Source organism: Melozone crissalis, unplaced genomic scaffold, assembly GCF_028551555.1.
Source record: "Melozone crissalis strain CALT ecotype California unplaced genomic scaffold, PUWL_Pcris_2 ptg000061l_1, whole genome shotgun sequence".
Lineage (NCBI taxonomy): Eukaryota > Metazoa > Chordata > Aves > Passeriformes > Passerellidae > Melozone > Melozone crissalis.
Genome location: NW_026535839.1, coordinates 10,235,648 through 10,255,394, shown reverse-complemented (window position 1 = coordinate 10,255,394; position 19,747 = coordinate 10,235,648). Strand labels below are relative to the sequence as shown.

Sequence of the window (19,747 nt, the reverse complement as noted above, 5' to 3'; positions counted from 1 at the left end):
TTGATAAAGTCAACTAGTGGCAACTGATAAATTGACTTCTCTAGGAGTTTGTATCACCTTCTTTCTCCCTTTTTCAAATAAAAAGTTCTCTGTTCTTCATGAGCTCCTTTCATGTCATGCATTTACCCTTCAACCAAATGTTTGATTAAATGACCTCAGAATATGTTTTATCTTTTCAAGATGTAAAAAAATGCATCACTCTGCATTTTACATTGATAACAGCTTGGTAATCTATAAAATATTAAAAAAAAAAAGTTGTTCCAAAAAAATAACAAAGCAGATCCTAGAAAATGGATATATACCTTTTTTTTGGTACAGTATTTCCTTTCCTTTCCATCACTACTGATTACCCAAGGCATTGGTCTTTCCAAACACAAGATTTTTCATATTTATTTATCCCATTCCCATTCTAATGCATTCCCTGGTCATGCACTCTGCTGCAGTTCAGGGGCACCGTGCTCAGAGATGTGTAAAACATTGCATATTACTTGTAAATCTCGTTCACATTCTGTCTCAAGTGAATTCCAGCCTGTGATTGTAACAGCACAAATCTCCTGCTCTGACACCCAGGAAGGAGCTGGCAGGGAGGAGCCACATTAACCCTGGATGCTGAGCTGGCTGTGGTGCCACAGGGTGCAGGGCACTGCCACCCACCTTCTGCCTCTTTCAGATTCTCATGAAGATTTCTAACATGCCTTAGGGTTAGTCCAACATTGTAAACCCTTTAAATTTTTGTCAAACTTTCCTGGTTTTCAGGAAATTTGAGGAGGAATGAGCACAGACCCTTATTTTTTAGGTTAGCTTCCAGTTGCTTGAGGAAAAAACCAGAATGACTTCAAATCATAAACAGGAAGAAGAAACAGGAAAGTCAATCCCACTGACATGAAGGCAGAGATTCCCCACATCCCCAGCTCTCGGGGAGGGCACACTGGCACCAGTCACCCCCCAGTATGGCACTATGGGTTACACTCTCCCTTGCTCAAGCCCTTTACACCCACACAGAGATTTAAATCCATCCAAGTTAGATACTGAATGCTCCTAATAAATACTGGGCAGGAGGGAAGCCCTAAAGACAACCAATACCCTCTCACCACGACGGTTTAAAGTGTTCATAGCAGAAATAATGGCAGAGGGAATGAAGTTCCCTGTGTAGTTCCTCTCTCAGGAGATCTGCTTTCCTAATACTATTATTACTCCTACTACTAATAATAATTCACTTCATTTTAACCCCTTCCATTCCAGCCCAAGGAAGCTGGAGACCTCAACGTGGTTTCAGTGCCTACTGACAAAACCAGTCCTGGCAAAGGGACTTGCTGGTGTCACCAGTTTCCCACCAGAACCCCAGAATGGTTTGGGTTGGAAGGGACCTTAAAGCTCATCTTGCCCAACCCCTGCTATGGGCAGGAGCACCTTCCACTAGACTAGGCTGCTCCAAGCCCCATCCAACCTGGCCCTGAACGCTTCCAGATGAAGAAAAACACCATCCTGATCTCACAATCACCAGCAAAGCAACCAGTATTAACTAGTTCACACTAAAAAAGCTTGCCTGATCCTCAGTGTCCTAGAAATCTCTCTCTGATAATGTTTACAGGATTTTAAAACAAAATGTACCCAAGCATTTAATGAGATTATTATTATGCAAAATCTACAACAATGGCTATCACTTTGGAAATGATTTTTCCTTACTAATGAAATGCCTCTGATCTTTTTTACAATAGATTGATGAGTGATTCATATAAAAATGATAAAAACTAAATTAATCATGGATCCTTAAATCACTTTCTTTGATGCTTTTAATAATTCATTTCTAGAGACAAGCTGAAAACTTATGCTTCATTAATATTATTTGTTCTTGGTTTTTATACATCACTTTAGTCATTTACATGGAGAGAAATTCAGCCTTAAGCAAATGCTAGAATACTGTTGCAAACATAGCGTGATGGGGCATTCATTTATCTTTTCTTGTTTTTCTGCTCAAAAAATTCAACACAACATGCTGCTGAATCAAAAATTTTTTGCCTTGAAAATATGGACATGAATTTCTTAGATAGTTGTGTAATTATAATATAACAAAAAATGGGTATGTTTTACATCCTGAGAAACTCAGAGAAAACATTACAAGAAAAATGAATAGTAGGTACATTCCTCTAAAAATGCAAGTTGATATAATTTCTGTAATTTTCATTATGACAAAATGTGAGACTAAATATTTAGAATATATGGTCAGTAGTAATTTTGCACTTAACCTCTATTTTAGAGCCTGTAAATACATTAAGAAGTTATAAGCAATTTCATAAAATTTGATGTGAAAGAGAAAAGATTCGGTTGTAAATATCCAACTTTGTGTAACTTGCTCCCATCACTGCACCACTGCAGTATCTAGGATGGCCCAGGGTTTGATCATTTTAATGGCCCTAATTCCATTAGAAGGGAATTAATGGGGTTATTCACACATGAGCTTTTTGTTATTTAACAGTGAATCTGAATGAAAAGCATCAACATGAATACATTGTCTTCATACAGACTCTTTTAATGAGAAAACTAATCCCAGTGACTTGCACTTTAAAGGTCGGCTGTTTGCTTTGGGTTTCAAATCCCTGGAAAAGGGACATTTTCATGAGCATGCATGAAATGTGTCTCAAGACAGCTGGGCACAGCTCCTGTAAGGGCCATGGGATGCACATGGAGGTGATTTCCCAGGGGATGGGGAAATCCAGCAGTGAGGGCTGTGGTCTGGAGCTCTGGGCCTGTCCCTGGGTGGGATGTCTGGAGAGGGCAGGGCTGTGCCATCCTACCTGACATCAGCAGAAATGCAGAACTCTGTATTTACACAATTTATATTGTGTAAATATAAATATATAAATCCTATTTTTGAACTAATGACCCAACGCCAGTGTGAGTTAAACTGTACAGATTAAAATGAAATGAGTAATTAAAGACACTAATGAGTTTAGGCTATAGCGACCTGCACAACACTTGGTAATTCACCAAATTCTTATCTACCTCTTCACCACATTTGTTTTCTTATGGTAATCTTCTCTTTCACCATGCTTCTGAAGGAGCAACTTATATTTATAAATTCTATCAATTTACACATGTTTCTCTGGAGATAATGCCAAATCATGTGAAACAATACCCTATAAATACTACATGCATTTGACTCCATGAGGAGTTTATTTTATTTTTAAATTGAGGAATGCTTTCATAATCACATACTTGAGAAAACATATCACTTGTTCCTAGGAGGCAAAAGTATATTATTTTGAATGATGACACATTTTAACCACTTCACTTTTGTAGTCAGAAATCAATTTATAGCTATAACAAATTTATCAGTTTCAGCTATATTATAGTTATTTTCTGCATGAGAAAAGTTGATGTGACTTTATTAAAGTGGAACTGCAAAGGGACTTCTAATGGATAAATAATATGGATGGGTAATTTATGGAGAAATAATATTTTTATGCTAAAAGCAATCTTAAATGTTTGCAAGAAAAACTGTTTAATTACATGTACCATTAGGATGGCTCTTTTGCAATAGCTATGTGACAACTCATTAACAGAGCTCCCATAGACAGGACATGACAAATTGTTACTAGTTGCTTATGAAAGCTTCTGATTAAGAGAGCAATGAAAAATAATAAATATTTTGTTGCCAATCAAGATATCACATAAAAGTGATTTAACTAATGCAGTTAAACAACGAGGCTTTATAGTTATTTTCAGTCTTTCAGTTCTGTGCAAATTTAGGCTTATCTAGGTTTTTGTTGACTATCTCAGTCCCTCCCAGTATTATCCTGGAACACAGGTCACCTTCTCAGATCACATTTGTCATGAATCTGGAGAGAATAAAGCAACAAAGCAAAGCCTTTCCTCTGCTGCTGTCACACCTGGTTGGCAGGATTCTGTTTTTTCAGACTTGAGCTTCTAATTTAATTTGATTTCTTGAATTAGCATTTAGAAGAGAAAGAGTTTAATTGAAATATAATACCAGGACTTTTCCAAGTGTGTGACTATCCTGTAGGTCTGTATGTGATTAGCAATGTGCCAAGAGCAGGGAGGATTTTCTTGAAGTTAAAAAGGTACAATTAATCTCCTGTTGCACTTCCAATTAGCCAAATTGCCAACCTTATTGTGAAAAGCAGAAATGCAATTGAGTTTCTGCTTGAGGCGTACTAAAGGAAAACTGGAGTAATTTAATTAACTACCTTCAAGTACATTAAGAAGCACACTGCCTTTACTTTCTGCTGTCAGGGCCTTTAAATAGATTATTGTTTAATGTGAGTTTGTGTACCCATGTAAGGCTGAAGCTTTGAACTGTCTGCTGCCACCCCCTGACCTGAGCTGTTTGGTGTTTAGGAAAAGACCAAGATGAATGGAGGGATGGAGCACCTCTGCTAGAAGGGAAGGCTGAGAGAATTGGGATTCTTCAGCCTGGAAAATAGAAGGATTAAGAGTGACATAATTGCATCCTTCCAGTACCTGAAGGGAACCTACAAGAAAAGTAGAGAGGGACTTTTAAACAAGGGCATGTAGTGACAGGAGAATGGAGAATGGATTAAAAGAGATTAGGATTAGATTAGATATTAAGAAAAAATCCTGCCTGTGAGGGTGGTGAGGCCTGACACATGTTCCCCATAAAAGCTGCAGATACCCCATTCCTGGAAGTGTCCAAGGCCAGGCTGGATCAAGATTTTGGAGCCTGGTCTAGAGGAAGTGTCCCTGCCCATGGCAAGGGGGGTTGGAATGAGATGAGCTTTAAAGTCCCTTCTAACCCAAATCATTCTGTGGTTCTATGATAAATAAAAGGCTGCATTCAGCAGCTGAAGGACCATCCATGCTGCCACCAAGTGCTTCAGACATGCAGGGGCCCATCCTCAGCAGCCAGAGAGTAGACATGCCTGAGCTCAAGCATCCTACATAACACCCACTGTGGAAAGGGGAAAATAAAAAATGGCCAAATTGTGCCTCCTCAAGCAATCAGACCAGAATACAGACAGCAGTGTATGTACAGAACATAAAATATTTACAGAGTGTAATTAAAGATAAAAAGTTGTGGAGGTGCTCATTAGACTAGAAAAGTTGATGTTCATTAGTAGCAGGTGTTATATGACAAGGTGATAGAGGTCATAAACTGATATGTGACACATTAAAATTGAGGCACAAATCTTGTTTTTTCTCCTTGTAGCAATCTCAGAGTGCTCTTCTAGTATAGTTTCTCAGTGATATACTAGTTGAAACAGATCAAGAAGTGATGCTCTTCTAGTATAGTTTCTCAGTGATATACTAGTTGAAACAGATCAAAAAGTGATGGTTTTTTTGCTGTATTACACTCCATGGGAGTGTTGAATCATTCAGGAACCAGTCAGCTCATGTGCAAGGACATAACTCTGCCTCTTAACACAGAATCACCAATGAGAAACAAAATTACTTATAAACAAACCAGAAATCCACTTGGGCCAGTGCCAAGTTATCTGAAGAACTGGCATTGCAGTCTGAAAACGTATTCAACATTCTGTTTAAAACAGTAGGAGTTGCAAATGAACCCTCAGAGCCAAGAACCATCAGTCCTTCAATAATGTGTTTCTACTCAGGTTCTTGGACGGCCATTTTGTGTCCAGTTCACACAGGAACTTTAATTCTTTAAGATTAATGCCATCATAACCAAAATTTCATAAATGTAAGCTAAATACATGAAATTTTCATTATTTTTGGCCAACAAAATCCTAAGACTGCTCTTTAGCTTTCAGAGGCTCTGCTGCATTTCTACATCAAGCTCAAAGCAGTGACAAGAAATACAAAAAATTTTAAAAAGATAACACTTGCTGTGATGAAAATAAAAAGATGTTTAGATGGTTTTAATTACTAAGTTTGTGCACACAGTAATTGCCTATACATGGTGCACATGATTTTCCTGCTAAGGAAGAGTCAACAAATAAAGCACTGAGATTCTGTGTGTATTTCTGTCCCATGTGCTGTAATTTTCAAATTTTACTGCAGAAGAATAAACTAAAGATTTTTCCCATTTCAGCAATCCTGGATTCACAACAATTTAGGGAGCTATAGTATTGACTGCAACAACTCTGAACTGAGTGGTTATCAAATTAACAAGAACTGAATAAAAATATAAATCAACTCTTGCTGCAGTGTAATTAAAATAAAACCTGATTTACCATATACTTTAATGAAAAGAGAAATGAAATAGAGACCATATTTTTTGTACACTACTTTCCACTCTCTCTGTAATTAAATGTTATTAAATAAATGAGTAAGTTTATACCATCATTCAGGTATTGTCTTTACTACCAACTATGACTCAGAGATCAGACCAGCACTGTGAATTAAAAGAGATTCATCTTCCTTCCTGTGAGGGCATCGCCACACCCTGCTGAATAATCCCATTTTTAAACTGCTTGTCAGAAATAACAGCCAAGGAATGAGAGAGGAGAATTGACTCAAAGGCAAGAGAGACAGGAGGATCTGAGATAAAAACGGATTATTTGGATTAAAGACAGGAGAGACCCATAGTCACCACAAATGTTTTGTTTCATCTTCTTGATGAACCTGTTTTGTTGAACTGGGAAAGACATCCCTGAGGTGTGAGTGGTCTGTAGAGCTGTTTTCCCCTGAGTTTTGAGGTCTCTGGAGCACAGGTTGAAAACAATGAAAGAGGAACCAATGAAAGAGAGAAGCATAATTTCATATAACTTATTCTGAGTACTCCTGCTCTCCCCTGCACATACACTACTTTGCTTTTATTCCTGAGACATACTGACATAAATCCTAAACATTGCACCAGCTTCCGCTTTCCGTAACAATAAGATAAAAGCTGCACCCTGACAACCACCAGCTGCTAAAGGAGGCCATACTCAGGGTTGTGATCAGACAATGACAGGAGAGGCTCAGGACGTACGTTGATGTCCTCCAGGTCGAGGAAGTTGAGCACGACGCCGTTGCGCTTCCAGACGATGGGCGGGCGCAGCGCCCCGCGGATGCCGCACGTCAGCACGGCGCTGAGGCCAACGGTGATGGTGGTCACGGTGACCCGCTGCTCCTCGGGCAGGCTCAGCTGGACCACCTCTGCAAAGGGCAAGAGAACGGGCACAACGTCAACATCAACAGGGAAGCTGCTCCTCCCCTCCCCTCTCAGACTTCTGTTTTCATTCTGGGAATAACTTCAGCGGATTTTGGCAAGGAGATGGGGTACCCATGATATATGAAAAAAACCCCATCAACAATAAAGCCAAGTAACAGACAAATTGATTCTGTCTCAATAAAACTCCCTGCCCCCCTTTCCTGAATCATCTTAGCTGTAGCATAAGGGCACTACGATGGTCAGCTGGCCAGCCTGGCTGCTGTAGTTTATACTTAGTAGTTTATACTTAATAGTTTAAAGCAGTCAGGAACAGGAGGACAAATAAAGGCTCTCCAGCTTGAGATCATTTGGGCTTGCTTCTCTACAACACTCCTCTCTACAACACTTTTCACTCCACTACCTCTCTTTGGTAGGAAAGCCTCTCAAAGGCTCTCCTACCAAAAATGGTACCTCAAAAGGTACCATTCTTGTACTTTTAAAAGGTAAAAGGACGAGTCATGTTTGTTCCTTAAGGAAGAATTAAGGTCAGACTGCTGCCACGGAAATATAGATAAACCTAGTTTCAAATTGCCCAAACACTGGAAGTCACCAAGCTTGAAAACTTGTTTACCAAACACAGCCACATGCGGCACCTGAGATACAGATGTCCTAAATATAAAAGCTTTCTAATATTTTATTTAAATTAAAACCCCAGTTATTTTGACTTAAGTATGCCACACAAGAGAAATTCCTGAGGTAGCAGAAAAAACTGAAAAACTCACCACCATCTCTCTGAAACCACACTATGTCACATCGTTTCCTTCTGGCCACTGACATGAGATGCGGCTGCATCTTTTGCCATGTGTGGTCACACAGAAAGGTCAGACCTGATACCAGAACTAGCCTGGGTGCAGATTGTCTTTATGTAGCATTTTGGCAGCAGTGACAGTGACTGGGCAGTCAGGCCACATTGTCCAAGCTCCCCTAGCCACAGCTTTGTAATTCACACAATGGCTTTTGCTTCCTCTTATTCCCAAGCTCTGCAGTAAGTAAACTATCTTACAGGTAATTTATGAAGACTGGTCTTTCAAGGTAGTGGCCCATTGAGAGGAACAGGGAATGTTCACAGCTGGTGTTACTTTGCTTCAGCCAACTCCAAAACCTGGGCTGGGGAATGAAACAACCTGTCCCAGCACCAAGGGTGCTCCTTCCTCATCTCCACTGGCAACAGCAGCAGTAAAACATAAGAGAATGATGCTGCCTCACCCAAGACCATGTGCTTTGGGAAAAAAAAAAAACCTTCAAGCAGTGGTGACACTGTAAAATGACATACAAGGGTCAGGTTACTCCCTCCCATCAACTGGTAAAGTTACTCTTCATCCCATCCACTTTCCTCACAACTCTGTCATTACATCCCACACAAGATCTGAATGTCACTTGCATGGAATTAAAATGAAAAAAACCCCAGTATCGACATTTGCAAGTGCAATTTTCCACCTTTTCACATATTATCTAATTGAAAAATTGCTTTAATACCTCTTGAGTAGCAAACCTCTTAAATCTGTCACTAAAATATTCAGTGTATTTCAGCATCCTTGGGCAGCCTGGACAGACTCAGTGCTCTGGTACAGCAACTGATTGTGAAGAATTAGTGCAAAACCTGCTTGTGAAAACATACTCCGACAGCTCAGCACCCCTTCTCTTCTGCTTCTTCCACCTAAGTGAGAAGCTAACGTGCCACAAAGTGTTCACCACTGTGGATCTGAGGCTGACTTTGGGCTGCAGGGTCCATACAGCATTGCTGTGTCTGCCAGCAGTGAGCACTTCTCCCACTTAAAATTCCCAGTGCTATTTCAGGAAGAGTACAAGCTGCTCCAAATAAAAGGTAACTACAGTTTTGATAGATGGTTGATCAAAATAAGGAATGTTTGACCAACGTGGTGCTACTATTTGTGTTATGGTGGCTCCCACAGACATTACATGAGAAGACTGACACAGTCTGGCCATCAAACTTTAAAAATCAAAAGGGGAGATGAAGGAATATTGGGAAGAGAACATTACCCATTTAAGATCACTGAGCAGATCACTGGGAAGACATAATATGTGAGTAAATCACACTGCCTTCAGGTACCATGGGCAGGGACATCTTTCACTCGACCAGGCTGCTCCAAGCCCCATCCAATCTGGCTTGAACCCTTCCAGGGATGAAGAGTTCATCCCACCACCCTCACCCAGCTGCCTGAGGCATGGAAACAGCACATAGGGGCTAATAATGTAGTTATTTTCTACATAATGAACAGCTTCTTTTAATGAATAAAATATTTGGAGTGCACTTGACAGGATAAAGAACTGATAATTACAATAATTTGTAGCATGCAGTAGGGCTAATGAGGACATCTCCTCTTGAGGAGGAATGAAATAGAAGGCCATTCATTTACAACAGAATTGTTTTTTCATCTTACTGCTGTTTTCCTTAATTCCCTCTGCTGTTTTTCTTGGTGCCTTGAGTTCCCTGGCACATGCTGGGCTTCCATAAGTTCCTTCTTCAGCAATGGATTTTCAGTGCTCTCTTGCAGTGGAATTTAAGGCTTCCTGCCCATCTTACAAACAACTGCTAAAGAGGCTTTGGCTTTTGCTTTTTAGAAGCACAGTAATGAAAAATACATTAAGGTTTAATTAAGAAGACACCTTGCACAGCTGCCATTCTTGGATGAACCATATGAGGCCAAGAGATGAGTTTTTTTATGTTAAAGCATGTAATTAGCACAGACTACTTTAACAATACAAACACACTCCTTTTTAGAGTATTTCTATGGAGTATATTTGACAGCATCTTATTACCAGTACATTTGAGGGACTCGAATTAACATCTAAAAGCCTTTCTACTAATACAGAATTATTTTGTGTCGTTTCAGTTATTGCTTTTTTGTTTTCAATAGAAAAAGATTTCCTTATACAAGCAGGTATATTGGGGAGGAAACAGGGTTCCCTAAGATGATGTGAGGGCTGAGCTTTTTAAAACTCTTTTAAAAGACTCAATATTGTATTAAGTTATAGAGCTTAGACACTGCTGCTGGTTTATGTGCAAAAATTATTCAAGTCACCATAATGATTTTGTGTAGAGCTTCTAGATTAAGTATTGAACACTGTTCATTTTATTCTTAAAAACCTTTAGGAGATAAAAGGATTTTTACCATGGGTATAAAACTGAAGAGAACAAATAGGCAATATTCAAAGGGTGCTCATTTGCAGAAGAAAACAAGCTGGAATGAAATTTGGTCCTAAAATCAAGCAATGTTATGTTCAAGTTATGTTCATTTGGAAATCCTGAAGGACGAGGCATCCAAACCATTTTTCTACATTCCACAGGTTCAACCAGTATCAGTCCTTGCTGACCATGGTTACCAAGCTGTGTCAAACCTGATACTCTGGGATTTCAGCTGAAGAAGCTCCTCAGCTTATTCCAGCTGGAAATAAGTTCCTGCCAACTATTTTGCCATCAGACATAGATACTATCATCAGAGAATGGGATGCTATCATTCTTCACTCAATTTTTAATAGTTCCAGACAGGGGTAAAGCCTTTGTAATGGTCCCCTTTAAAAGGGAATTGGTGTAAGGATGTGCCTTACTGTGACTAATCCCTGATCATGTAGATGAGAGACACCAAATGTGGAACAAAATCAAGGTCAGTGAAAGGCAACCAGGACCCCACAAACTCTCCATTGGTGATGGCAGCAGCTCAGTGCCTGAACACCTTGTGGTTCAGGAGTTAGGGCAGTGCCATCTCCAGACCCTTATTCAGGAGGGTAAGGGATCCCTCCCTGCACGCTGGGGGTTAGTGCCAAGGGGTTTTTCAGGAGAGGGATCACTCTTGTCCATCCTCTCCCACCTTTCCTGCCTGGTGTGATATTCAGCCCAAAGCACTGAGCGCCTCTGGTGACCCAGCTGTCACCATCTTGACGTTCTTACATTAAACTTCTTGCAATACCAGGTCCCACAGTGACATGTGAGAATGTGAAATCTTAGTAATTCCTTTCCTTGTAAAAAAGTGCCAAGGTATTGCTGAACATCTGTCCCTCCTCCTCTCCAGTGTTATTTAAGCTGGAGTTACACTGCACCTTCACAAGCTCTGCATACTAATGCAGCAGGTATTACCTGTTGTGCTGGTTTATCATGGAAATCTTTTTCTCTGCTGTCATTTGCAGCCCACCAAAGGCAATCATAATTTCACAATGAAGACATGTATAATTGAGGTCATTACAGGGGGCAGCCTGGAATGAACATTTATGGAGAAAACCTCACTGATGTAGCATGGCATGGAGATAATTTACCTGGTGATGTTGGGCACCTGCCTTTGCTTGTGCTGCACTACCTACAGAAACAGATTTCACACTTTAAATAGTGCTTAATATCATGAATTAGATATCTTCCCTTAAATCTAAAGAAAATACACATTTCAATGTATTGCTACCACCTTCAATCATTGCTACAGTTGTTCATGGATATCTTGCCTTGCTGAAACAGTCTCATAGAATTGCAGAATGTTCTGGGTTGGAAGATCATCTCACTCCAATCGCTTGCTGTGGTCAGGGACACCTTCCACAAGACCAGGCTGCTCACTGCCCCTCCAGGCTGCTGTGGAACATTTCCAGGGATGGGGCATCCACACTTTCTCTAGGAGTCCTGTGCCAGGGCCTCATCACCCTCACAGGGAAGAATTTCCCCATAATATTTAATCTACTCTTGTTCTATTGCTTAGATCCTGCTTATGAGACATATGAGACAAGGCAATACTTTTTAAATCCTGTTACTCATCCTCAGAAGGGAGACAATGAACCAAATCTTAGCCTTGTTTGATGTTCAACAGGAGAATGACTTTCAAAGAAAGTCTCCAGCACTGATTCTTGCCCCCAAATTAATGCAGAGAGACCTGTTGTTTGTGAACTGAAGCATGGGTAACAGCCCTAAATACATCGTGTTTCTCCAGCAATGGTTCAAGTCAGGGGTGATTTAATGGGATGGAAACTTTAGTGTCTACTTAATTCCCCAAGTCCTGCAGCTGTGTTTATGCACTGCATTAGTAAAATCTGTTTATTGCCTTGTGGCCATGAAGGTCAGTGGTGATTTTAGCATTTGTTTCAACAGATAAAAGAGTTCTCCAGCTGAACACATTCTCAGGTGAGGAGCTAACTGAATCCAGAAAATGAAAAAAATAATAGAACATAGTTAAAAACAGGATATACCTTTTATAATTACTCTTTTCTCCAATAATTTTGATGAGATGTATTTGGCTCTGCATAGAGTTTGGAGAAATTTTAGACCCTCTTAAAGCTAAGCCAACTGCAGCTAATTGATTTTAAAATGACTGTGTTATTTGTGAGATGCATTTGTAAACATGAAAGTGAAGTTTGGCCAGCCAAAGAGGGACTCTGGTGATGCTGTTGGGGACACACTGGGATGGGATGGGATGTCATCTGGTTAGTCACAGCAGGGAGAGGCTAAAAGCAATGAAGGATGATTCACACTGAGTCTGAATCTGTACAACATTGTATAATATGCTTATAAATTGCTCATATTAGGATTTGATTTAGTTTCTACCCTACTGTATAGACCAAATAAATGAATTAGTAACAACCTCAGTACACAGATTACCCTGGGTTTGCATGCCTTTGCAAACCTCTTCCACTGGCTGTTTTTAGGATTATCTCCAGAAGAAACATTGCCATGCCATCACATTTTGCTGGTCATTAAGGTTCAACAAGCTGGTCTTACCCAGACACATTTGACATCTTCTCACCTGCCCAGTCGGGTGAAAGGATTGTCTATCACCCAGTGAAAAAACCTCTTATTTTCTGAACGCCAACTTAGAATTAGAGGAAAGCCAGTCATGCTACTAAAATTGTTTATGTTATTAATTAACGAGCTTAGAGTTGTTAATGACCATGATTAAAGTAGTTCACAATTAATGAACCCAGAGAATTCCTACAGCTCCCACGTCAGTTCAGTGCAGGTGACTGGGGATGAGGTTTCTGGCTTTATAACCTGTGACAAACACCACCAGGAGCTGGCTCTGCCTCTGGGCACCCTTGGTGTGACCCAGCCCTGCCCAGCTGCCACTGTGGGACATCTCAGGAGCTCAGTGTCCCCCAAAGAGACATACCTCTATGGATTGCAAGCTCAATTAATGTGAACAAGAAAATGATTTCTAAAGCTGAGTAGAAATGTTCATATCTCAGCTTTATTTTGTAGCTGCAATTATTCAGGTTCTTAACGTAATTTATAAATCCTCAGGACTTTTTGTGGGCTACTTCAGAAAACATTTTACTGTAAATTCTCTACTAAATTACTAATGCTGTTTTTTAAGTAATAAAAAGCTATAATTATATATCTAGCAGAATTTAGTACCTGAAGCACTCTTCTGTCATTACTCTTGATGGCCACAGGCTATGACTCCCCAAGGTAGGTCCCAACCTTACATTTGAAGCTAAACCCCATCTTGTTGTTGAATTCAAAATAAATTTGTCCATGTCCGCATGACACAGCTCTGGTGTGGTGGTGAAGACACTGTCTCTCATCTAGCCCATGTCACCGTGACTTTGAACAAATGTAAGAGAAAAACAGCCATTGAAATAATTAAATATTATGATACCTTTTACTTTTCTTCAGCAACTGAGTCCATAAAATGCTATTGATGACATTTCATAGAATGGTTTGGGTTGGAATGGATCTTCAAAGCTCATCCTGTCAATCCCTTCCCATGGGCAGGAACAACTTCCACTAGACCAAGTTGCTCAGAGCAGCTGATTATTTATATAATATGTCACAGAAAATAAAGTATAAATTGAAAAAAATATTTAATGTCAGAGTTTGGGCCAGCTTATAAGGGGATTAGAACTTCACAGAGACCAGACTGTTCTGTTTCTGTGAAATACCTGCATGTTCCTCTCTGGAAGGAATGCTCCAGGGGAAGATGAGCATCATTTACAGCAGCTGGATTTGAGACCATCTGAGAATCAATTCTGAACCTGAGATTTGGAGGCTGGGGCCATGCCTGAGAGGGTGCCTCAATCCCCTTCTGAGCCCACCTGGGACCCTGGGTCACCCTGCCTGGCTTGGGGATCTCTCCCAGGAACTGAGTAGAGAGAATCTTCAGGTGAGTAATTCTGAGCCACCTGCACTGGAAATGTCACATCTGGAGAGCTAAACTCTGTTCAGACAGCTGCTTGAACAATTATCTAAATTATACACAAAGTGGTCCCAAAAATAATACATATTTAAGAAAAAAAAGTCCCCTTCTCTCATATGAATCTGAATCAAGCGTATTCACATTGCTAATAAATTGGCTAAAAACTGTTTATATTGACTTTTAACCAAACACAGCTTTTTTATGTACTTTATCCTAATGATCAATTTGTTTTCCTTTTTTTTAAAGGAAATAAGCAACACACTTTCCATCACAAAATCCCATCACTGTCCTCCTGCTACTAATCAGAGGGAGAACATTGAGTTTGTGCAGGAAGGGATAATTAATTCATTCTTGAAAGTACATGAATAAATATAAGTTGTTCAGTGCTTAATTATCTAATCTCCTGAGGGTAGTGATGGATTCATTATGTAAATAGGCATAAGTAGTCTATTTTGGAAAAAAGTTTACATAAAAGCATTTGTTTTTATTTTAAATTCCTATTCCCACAGATTGAGAGCAATGTTGATATGATTAATTTCTGATAAAATATTCCCATGTTGTACCAAGAGTATCCTGCTGAGACTGCAGCAGCCATGCATTTCCCTAGTCACTTTATTGATCTGCAAAGTAAAATTGCTAATGGTCTAACTGGCTCTCAGAATTCCTTCAGGGAGTCATAGAATCACAGAATGGTTTTAGTTGGAAGGGACTTTAAAGTTCACCTCATTCTGCCTTCCCTGCCCTGGCCAGGGACACCTTCCACTATCCCAGGTTGTTCCAAGCTCTGTCCAGCCTGGCCTTGAACACTTCCAGGGATGGGGCAGCCACAGCTGCTCTGGGCAACCTGTTCACACAAGTTTACCATGAGACTCAAAAACTTGTCTCTTTTTCTTAAAAACAGTCAAAAATCACACTACAGGGTCCTCCTCTGCTTCTTTACAAATAACTGTGGGAGAGCAGAATTAAAACCTCTCACTGACCCCACCAAAAAATAAAGAACATTATGAGTTTTTGGGGACAGATGTGAAGATGCAGCTGCTCTCTGAGTTTCACATTTTCTATCCTATTGGGACTGTAAGACAGAATTAGCATCAGTTGTTTCATTGCCACAAAAGCATAAGTTGTCTCTTTTAAAAGGTTCATTTCAGCATTTTTAGGAGTTAAAAAGTTTCTCCAAATCTAGAAATTCCTTAGCTTTGAGACTGGGAACTCTTTAGCACAGGCAGGCTCTGTCAAAACAACAAGACTTTGAACAGCCACTATCTATATTTAAACTATGGTATTTCAGAGTTTCAGAAAAAAAAACCCACTAAACTTATTTTTGTAACTTTTCTAAGTTACAACATCTGAACTGATTTATACCTGATTTAAGGCAGAAGATGATAGCTTCTAGTGGAGGACGTGGCTCACCAAGTTTCTCCCTGGAGTGAATTTTTATGGATGCTCTATAAACCCCCAGGGTTTATCATGGAAATACTGTCAGAACATTAAGTTCAACATGACTCGTGGGAACCACTAAGATGTGTACAGAAATTACTTCAAATATAGAGACAAGTCAGGCCATGGCTTATCTGGGGATCAAGAAACATTCACATATAATTTACAACCCCTGAGTCATCAAAAATTGCCTTATCAAACTGCTCTGATATTTCACTCTCTGTCCATTTTCCTTTGAGTTCTTGGCCAGCATTTTGGAATGAATGTGATGCATGGAAAAAATGGATGAACCAGGAAACAAGGATTCTAGAAACTAACCTTGCACTTCTTCTAAATTCAGATGAAGGGTTTGTAAAAAAAATCCCAAGCATTTACAATGAAGTATGCATGTTTCTTTCACATTCCCATATATATACTGTGCTCATAAACAACCAAATCAGGGTGAGTAAACCTTTGGAGTTGTAAATAAGCATTAGTAATGTTTTTCATGGAGCTTTCATTGCTTTCTATGGATGACTGCAAATTTAGCTACGGTGATTATCTGGATTTTGCATCTTTCCGGACTAAAGCTACATTCAGGATGCTTAATAAATGCAAGGACTCTGCTCTCCTGTGCTCATGCCAATTCCAAGACACAACCTGACAAACTTCAGGTTGGATGGGGCTTGGAGTAACCTGGTTTAGAGGCAGGAATCCCTGCCCATGGCAGTGGGGCTGGAACTGGATGATCTCTGAGGACCCTTCCAACCCAAACCAGCTGTGATGCATTTCTTATCCTGAGGTGCTGCTGGTCCTGCCCTCGAAGGTGACCAGTATAATGTGTGCTGCAGTGATGTACCAGTCTGGAGATGGCCCAAACAGCAGAAATTTGGCTAGTGGGGATCCTGCAAGGTTACAGCAAGGTTGCTCTGCACCAACATTTATCCAGCTAACATCTTGCACTTTCAAAACACATTAGTTGGTAAAAACTTTGGCATCAGCACTCTCACCATGTCCTTCCCTTATTCAGAACCACCTGACTGAAGTTAAGGAAAAAGTCAAGAATGTGCAGAGGAACAGCAAAGGTTCAATAAAAATTCAATAACATTCCTTTCTGGAGAGGATGGTGCAGGGAAAGCAGACAGCAAAGTACAGTTCCTAAACAAACCCCCCAATTTCCTGCTATCAACAGGAAACACAACATTGTTTTTTGTGGGCAGGTTTAGTCCTGCTTAAACTCTTCTCTGCAGAAACCCCTGCAGAGAAGACCCTTTAACTGGTTAATTCATCAGAACTCCAGTGCAATGCTGGGCAGGCAGCTGGGACCTTGGGACAAGATTTGGAATCAAGGGGGACAACAAAAGGTTTGGAAGGGACCAGTAAGGAATGGGTAAGTACAGCCACCAAAGTGGCTTCTTCAGTGGAGCAGAAATCTCTGCAGAGAGCTACAGAGCGTCAAGCTATAGTCATAGCAGGAAAAGCAGATTTAATCTTTGTCTAGACAGTTAAACCCTACTCTGCCTCAATTTCCCCCATATGAAACCTCTCCAGGACATTCTAGGAATAAGGTGTCTGAAAAGATTTCTTGGAACCATGATAATAGGTGTCACACAAATACCCACAAGCATGTTGGATTTCTTATTAAAGCCTCTCTGAGGTTCACAGATAAAATCCACATATAAAACTGAAATTTAATTACACAAAAATACTTTGAAGCTGAGATTTGAAGCCTCTGCTGCAAGAAACTTGAATTCCAGTAAAAAAAATGATAAATGCTGCATCCTTGAAAGTAACTGGAAAAACAAATCACCTGGACTACCATATTAAAAAGCATATTGAAAAGCAAGATATGCTGGCAAAACGTGGCCAGCTGTACTTTGTGTATCAACCTGACACCAGCATCTTGAAACTTTTACATCTGCAGAGCAAAATGATTTATGGAAGCTGTTCTTTATCATTCAGGCTTATAAGTCTTATGTCACATAAAACCCCTTGGCACTGGAAGAACATTCTGATTGTGCTGGGAAACGGCTGCAGGAGGGGGAGCAGTGACAGCCTCCATCACCTGGGCTGCCCAGCACCCTTCTCATTCTGCTGGCATACACCAGGTTTGCACACAACAGGCAGGATTTAGTTAGAAAGCAGCTATTCAACAATTTTATTTTTCTTATCTTATATCCCCAACCTTATTTTCAACTATTCAAATGCAGCTCAGAAGGCAGAAATGATTCATTGCTCCCTGGATTTTTCTGTAACACCCTTCACCATTAAATCGTCTTCAGAAATGCTCGTGAGCACCTTTGACATGTTTGCTTTAGCTGAGTTATGTGGCCTCACAGAGGGATTATTTGCCAAAAAAGAACTTTTTAGCCCTTCTGCCCCATTTCTGCTCAGCATGCTCCCAGCTCTGACCTGTCCAAAACCTCCCATTCCCGCTGAGCTTCAGTCACCCCACCTCACTGACTGTAACTGTGACTGACAGCCCTCACCAGCCATCCCATGGACAGCTGCTGCCCCTCTCCCTTCCCCACAGCCCCAGCAGAGCTCTTGCATCCAGATTTGATGCCTCCCAGGTCCAGCAGAGGCTGATGGAACAAAGCAAGGCCTGGTCCTGCTCCTGCCTCTGCAGGGACAGCCCCCACCCCTTCTCAGCAAAGGAATTTCTCTGACAAAAACGGAGAAACTTTTTCCCGAGTCTGGGCAATCTGCATCTGAATTGGCATCTCAGAACTTGGCCCCATTTGTGCTGTGGGCCCACCTCTGCTCTCCAGACCACCAGCCTGCCTCAAAACGTGTTTCATCAACTCTTCCAACCAACAGCATTTAAAATCGTAGAAACATAGAACCACAGAATGGTTTGGGTTGGAAGGGACCTCAAAGAACATCCATTTCCACCCTCCCTGCACCTTTCACCTGACCAGCTTGCCCCAAGCTCCATCCCACTTGGTCATGAACATTTGCAGCAATTGGGCAGCTACAGCTTCTCTCTAATGGGCACATTTCCATTCCTTCTTCCTATGAAAATAGCCTTTTAATTTTTTCCTATATTTTGTTTCCTCCTCAACTGCCATCAATTGTATCTCATTATCTCTTTGTGTGTGACATTAAATGGCTCTATGCTACCCACACCTCCCAATACAAGCAAACAGCACAGAGATTTCTCTTGTACTGAAAGAACAGGATCCTAGATCTCACCATTTTGGTGAGGGCTGCTAATATTGACTTTTTAGGCCAATTGCAGCAGATACATGCTGTTTACATTTAATGATTACAAATTAAAATCAGCTCAACGAACTGAACATTTGAGGAATGCACAGTGCACTATATATAATGAATTACTGTTGATTAGGTCTATAAATTAAATATCAACACAATCTTTAAATATACATTTAATTTAAAACACACCAGAAACCCAATGGGCCAAATGAAAGACTGTTTAATGCTAAGTTATTTGCCAGCAAAACCACCATATGCCAAACACCACAAATAACAGCATTCATCACAACAGGAGTCTGGAGACAGCTTCTTTTTAAGATCTTTAGCACAGCACTCATCACAAATATTGTCAGCCAGATGCTCTGTTTTCCCAAGAAATAATAAATGCCTAATGTGAAGAAGAGCCCAGAAATTCTTTCAGAATGCATGACCATGAGCACATCACAACCACCATAGCACAGAAATGGTTAAACATTGTCCATCTTCAGAGATAGTTCCTGGCTGAACATGAGCCTTCCTCACCTGCTCCAACCAGCCCTTCCTCTGGGTCTCCTTTATGAAGAGACACGGAAACAATATCCACAATATATTTATTTACTCACCAGATGTCAGATACAAATTAGTACATCATAAAGAGCCAAAACATCAGCCTTGATGGCTCAACTGCTTTTGAAATACCTTATTTAAGTTAAACCTTGGTGACAAGAAAACTACTGAAATCAACATTTAAGTGCAGTTACTGCTCAAATGCTAAAGTTAAAAATTTCCAGTGCAAACCCCTCAGCCAATACAAGTATTAATAAGATCGGTGGTTGACTTGTGGATGCTAGTATTTATTATGCATTCTGTAAAT

At 40.3% G+C, this 19,747-nt stretch overlaps 1 protein-coding gene across 4 annotated transcripts in view; it reads right to left on the bottom strand.

The window, feature by feature from the left end:
• The window catches only part of FSTL4 (follistatin like 4), a 208,126-nt gene that overhangs the window by 31,908 nt on the left and 156,471 nt on the right, over positions 1–19,747 (bottom strand). For all 4 annotated transcript variants that reach the window (XM_054287914.1, XM_054287917.1, XM_054287915.1 and 1 more), the window contains exon 7: positions 6,914–7,080. In XM_054287914.1, coding sequence (XP_054143889.1) covers positions 6,914–7,080 — 167 coding nt within the window. The remainder of the gene's footprint in view (positions 1–6,913; positions 7,081–19,747) is intronic.